The following is a 5927-nucleotide window of genomic DNA, read 5'->3' as shown; positions in this document are numbered from 1 at the left end:
AACACAAACCTGCTCTTATCGCCATTTCTGCATACAGAATAACAGCGTAAAATGGATGAATAGCAAGGACAACGAGCAATGTATTTTTAGAAATTATTACAATTTATAATATTTCAAGCATTTGGGCAAAGTTGTTTTCTGGTTACCATTTTCTCTCCAAAGCAGTCGAGTTGTTTGAATAGTTCAAACCAACATCTCCAGTTTTAACTCGTTCTGCTCTCTTGATCACGGAGGCCAGCTTGTCTACTTGTTACATGTGCGTTGACTGTTCTGAGTTGTCGGTCCCGTTCATTATTTAAATAACTATCAAATGTAAATGTTTTGGTCACATTTGCCCGTTGCCTCAATATTTAGAGACTTTTTGCTTCTCATTCACGTCTCCGTGTATGACTCAGGTCAGCTTGGGATTTGTGTTTTCACACGGGAGTGCACAGACTCGACTCATGACAAGCTTGCTAGCATGAGTTACTCCTGGAATACACGCATTTGCGTAGCAAAACCGTGTGGTGTCATTGAGTCAACACGGTGTTTGCCAACACTGGGGTGTTTAGAGCAGCTTCCCGCTCATGCATAAACTGATTTCTCTTCAGGTGCAAGGCAACCGTAGGCACTCGGCTTCCAGCTTTGAGTGTGACGAAACCCACAGTCATCTCGCGCTCTCTCAGGTAAGTGAGAAAGGGGGTAAATGGGTCTTCAGGGGAGTCCCTCGTGACGGATGGTAACTGTGGAGATTCTACCCCTTTACCCCGCCTACATGCAGACCTCATGACACCCACCCAGCCTGCACTTCCATAAATTAGGGAGGGCACCCTAAATCATTTAGTTCACTGACCTGTTGGAAACCATTAGTGGTATAAAGCTCAGGTTAGATGTACGTACAGTCTATGTAGCTTCTGAAGTAACCACTAAGCCTCAACAGTTGAACGTCAGAGGATTTCCACCAGTGAAGGAAAGTTGGATAACATTCATTTGATCACAAATATGAAAACAAGCGACACACAATAAAAAAAATGTCAGCGTGTTGCCCTTCAGTATGTCGTTACGGTGTACACCCTTTTTAAACATGAGGGGAAATGGATGGAGACTTCTCAGCTGAGGTGGTTCTTTGAAGTGGCATGCCATCCTGATTCTCACACACACACACATCCTCTCAGACACAGCAGAGCTGTCTGACCTGCCCCACAGTGAGACTCTGCAAGAAACCCACAGTGAATCGAAGGTTTTCAGACGCGATCAAACGGAAAGATGTTTCGTAGTCAGTTTTTTAACAGTTATCTTTCACATGTGCTGGAAATCTGTTCGTTTTTACTGTCAAGTACAGCTCTGGGTACATGTGGTTACTGCGGTTGCTTTGATTTTCTTTTCTTTTTTTGTCTCCTTTCGTCTTTTTTTGCTGATTATTTTAAAAATGTGCTTTTTTTTGGTAACATTCTTCATTGTCATCGAAAAAATATATACAGTCTCGTACTTGACTCATCGGGCATGGGCACAACAATTCATTTGGAACCTTTTTTTATGATTCAAAATAATGAATCGGAACAGACTAACCCACTTCACAACGTGATTGGTCAGCTGTGTGATGGTGAGACGGGAACCAGGATTGAATCTGTTCCTTTGAGCTTTCGCTAACTGAACTATTCCTGTCACTTTTCATATTATAAATGCCCTCATGGGAGAGACTGTATAATAATATGTTGCCCTATATGCTCTTATTGAAATGTTATCTCTCTACTCAACAGAATTTTATATTTTTATTCATTACGGGCCAAACAATTCAGCAGCTCTTTGTCAGAAATAGAAAGGGTCTGTTTCTTTCTCTATTTCGTTATATCATTGATATTATATATAAGTTATATTATTTGCCATAAATGTATTTCTTTGTTTTGAGATATTGGGTATTGAGTTGAGGGAGGGTCAAAAGAAAATATTAAGAACAATGAGCAGGGCTTTGCTTTTTTAAATGTGAGGATTTAGATTTATTGGAAATACTTGGGAGGGGCCCCTGTATTTTTGTACAGTTCCTGACAATGATTCCCATCTGGAGTCTTTTGAGTTAGGCTTAAGTTGATTTGGCATATCTTAACTGTTCAGAGGAAAGCGCTGAGCCATGACAGATCCATATTTTAGATATTGAAAATAACCATTTTTTGACCGTTAATCATGATCATTCGTAACGGTTGTTCTCCTTTTTTTTTTTTCTCGCCTTGCCCCGAAACCATTGCTCTCTGTACAGACAAACCCAGTCATTACCAACAGCCAGATATGATCGTACGTCTAACAGACCAGCGATTCACAACGTAAACACTGGCTTACTGGAGTCTGAATCAACACCGTAAAAATGTTTCAAGGAGTGAACACAACACTGATTAACGTGATCCATCCTTAACGAACCTGCTATTAACACTGGTCAGAATAAAATGGATACAATTGTCTCTTGCAGACAATTGTTATGAATGATATCTTTGCATATGGTACAGTCATTGCTGGAATGATACTGTTCAGATCATCCCACGTTGACGAAGCAAGAGGCGGATGAAAATGTCATTAGAGTAGTTTCAATGCAGAGGCCTGAGTCAAGTCAGGAATCTTGTGTGACTTCGCACTGTGAGTAATGCATACGTACATTCAAATGTTATTAAAGGGTCATGTGTCCGTGCCCTCTGTTTAGAAAATATTTTATTGCTCAGGTATAAATGTATTGTGGTACAGCTCATGGATTAGACCCTCTTAAAAAACTGACATAGCACATAAAAAAACCCAATTCTTTACATGCAGGGCTGCTATTTCACCCCGTGTGCTACTTCTGTTTTATGATGTGACTGAGTAAGATTATGTATGTGTCTGTGTGTGTGTGTGCGCAATGAGGGTGAGACTGGTTAGTTACAGTTTCGGTAAATTAAGATATAGCAGGGCTGCTGCTGGTAAGTGATGTATATGGGTCACGTTTGAGGTTAGTGAATCAGCCTGTCGAGGTTACACTCAGGCTCCGCACATATAGACTGCAGAACTGCAGGGTGTGATGTTTTCAGTGCTCTTACAATTACCCATCCCTAATAAATGGCACGCTAACAACTGTATCATCTCGTCAAACAAACATCAAAAGAGTCATTCATTATCATCAAGTCATTTATTCATCGACTACAATATTAGTCATAAATATATCAATACATATTATATATATGATAAAAAAAATAAATATCACAGCTTCATAAGTGACAGTTTTGGTTGTAACTTCATATGTGTAGGACTCAATATGGTCTTAAGACAGAAACTTGTCCCCAGGACAAAAACAGAAGTCTCAGAATAAAAAAGACAACAGTTCAGCAGGCTGCAACAACATTTGGCAACACTCATACCAGTGAAAATAACGGATTGAACGCAGAAGAGTACAGGAGTCCAAGGCCAAGGAGTTCCTGGGATGAACAGGTTCACATTTCGATTAGGGTCAGCAGGTCTTCAAACCGTGGCCAGTCGGTTTCTGTGCCTATTAGAGGCCAGATATGTTTCAATGTAGTTAAACAGCAGATCCAGCTCACTCATGGCCTTATATGGACCTTTACTCTCCATCTGTGGACAAACACACAGGTTTGGTTTTTTGAATTGTCAAAATACAGGAATGCACACACACACATTGTTTTTAAAATGAACCCTTTCACAACTAAAGATGAAATGTCGACACCCACCTGATTGTAAGTAGAGTTTAGATTGTTGATGTCAAACTGTTTCCTGCAGGAGAAGTAATTTCTCTAAAGGGGAACAATAGAAAGATGATGTTAGGAGCTACCAACATTAGACAGCCATGTCCTGAATTCGACCCCAAACCCACCAGAAGCAGAGAAAAGAAATGCAGAGTAGCATATCCTTTCTCTTTCCCTTTTGCAAGAACTGGCTGGTGAACAGTTATGCAAGCCAGTTGAAGAACCACTGAAATATGATGACTCGTCCTGTGAGCCATTCTTCCCCTTTCAGTCACTATCAGACGTTTGCCCGATGCTGGGAATATTTTGGCGGTTTTTGGATGAAGTCCAAACCAGTAAGGTGGTTTTGATGGTTTGGCTGTGACATACATGGACTAGACTTGTGTGACAACTAATCACGTGTAGACTCTTCCTGTCTGTAAATAATGCCGACCTGGTTCTTTTGTGAATGAAAACAGGAACGTATACATGTAGCTACAACATGTCTTTTATCGTCCACATGTAACTTTTAAGTATAGCCTACACAGCGATAATAGAACATTACTTGTGATTTATGTAAGGTATGTTACATTTCTAATGTTGGACTAAACACTTTAAACGTGGAAGTTAATTCGGTTCCTCACGACCTGTAGCCTACATCGGAGCTTTCGGCAGCGCGCGCTGCTCGGCGCGTGTTTACATCTCATTCTCCTGTAGGAGTAACACGTGTGCCAGCTACTCACACATTGGGTGACATCACGCTTGAGCTCGTCGAAGATCAGCTGTATAGACTCCATGTGAGGCTGCAAGTCCCTGGTGTCCTCCGTCACTCCGGACATGGCTGTCGGCAGAACCGTGCGCAGGTAGAACTCCAGTATGCTGTTCATGGTGTGGCAGGCAAACGGGCTCTGAAGGAGGGAGGAGAGCGCCAGCGCGGTTAATTAAGAGATGTCCGCGTGTTTACAATGCTCGTCTTGTCGGTCATTTTAGGCTGTGTTTATTTTCTGATTATACGTGAGAAGCAGTGCATTTCTAGCATAATGAAAGATCTTCGTGGAGAGTTCAAAGGGTAACTTACTTTAAAAGAGTCCTCGACGCTCTGGTCCAGCAGCGCTGTGTCCAAGTCATCGTTTGCTTCCTGTAAAAAAAAACACAACAGCGCTTGTGATCAGTGACAGTGTGAGCAGCAGCTGCAGCAGCAGCAGCTGCAGCAGCCGTAGAGGAAGACAGACGGAGGTGAGAAAGTGCAGCATCACCTGGAGACTGGCAGGACTACATGTGCGGCAGAGATCTCACGATGCTGCACTAACCTTGAAGGTACTTTCAGAGTAAATGTTGTGCTTTTACTCACAAAGAAATCTCTGATCTGTGAATAGTCCTCTCTGAGCTTCTTTAGTCGGACAGGGAAGGCCTCCACGAAACGACAGCACTTGTTGTTGCACATGGGACTGCACCAGGCACTGCTGAAGAACGACGAGAGAACCAGGGCGGACAGGAGGAGGGACCAAGGAGTCATGCTGGTGGACGAGCTGATGGATCTTCTGGAGGCAGAGAAGAGTAGAGTGGGCCCTCAGGAGCGAAGATGCTGCAGTTTTCTGACTTCGGAGAGGTGAAATTGTCTTGGTATTATCTTCCTAAAGAGCTCAGAAGAGAGACGTGCATATATTTAGTGTAATCTCTTGCCTCAATTTATAGCCAAAATTGGGACAGACAGAAAGGAGTGTCTATGACGGGAAGGGGGGGGGGGGGGGGGGGGTTCTCGGGGTTCTCAGAATCTTGAACTATGGGCAGCTCCTCCCATGTGATTGGCTGGTACTATTGATAGATCTGGAAATCGGAAATAATCTGACACAGCATTTATGGAATTTTGATATGACATCATTTTCTTCTATTATTCATGTTTTTCATATTATTGTATTACAGACACGCATAGTGTGTGTAATTATGTTACATAACACATCATGTTTCCATTTGACTATTATTACAATAATGCCCCCATATTTATATACATTATATTAATCCAAATTATAACGGGAAACAATTATGTTTAAAATTACAACAAATGTTAATCATATTATATTCACAATAACATAGGAAATAAGTTAAGTCAGTTGGAAAGGATATTAATTTGTGGTTTATGTTCGATGACGCGGTGGATTCCCTCTGTATGCCAGACATGCGTAATAACGCTGACAATAGTGAAGCCATGTGACATCTACTCATCTTTGCTTTTTTCTGATTGTGATGTCT

The 5927-nt window shown here is 41.7% G+C and overlaps 1 protein-coding gene across 1 annotated transcript; it reads right to left on the bottom strand.

The window, feature by feature from the left end:
- Positions 1 to 3209: 3209 nt before the first annotated feature.
- On the bottom strand, positions 3210 to 5193 carry il10 (interleukin 10; the record flags this gene model as incomplete). The annotated part of the gene is made up of 5 exons (XM_079157216.1): positions 3210 to 3567; positions 3684 to 3746; positions 4421 to 4585; positions 4756 to 4815; positions 5029 to 5193. 5 exons carry the CDS (start codon positions 5191 to 5193, stop codon positions 3457 to 3459), a joined length of 564 nt encoding a protein of 187 aa, XP_079013342.1. The 3' UTR covers positions 3210 to 3456.
- Between the last annotated feature and the right edge of the window lie 734 nt (positions 5194 to 5927).

Source organism: Pholis gunnellus (genome assembly GCF_910591455.1).
Source record: "Pholis gunnellus genome assembly, chromosome: 3".
Lineage (NCBI taxonomy): Eukaryota > Metazoa > Chordata > Actinopteri > Perciformes > Pholidae > Pholis > Pholis gunnellus.
The sequence above is the reverse complement of the archived record's forward strand: the minus strand, read 5'-3'. Positions and strand labels throughout refer to the sequence as shown.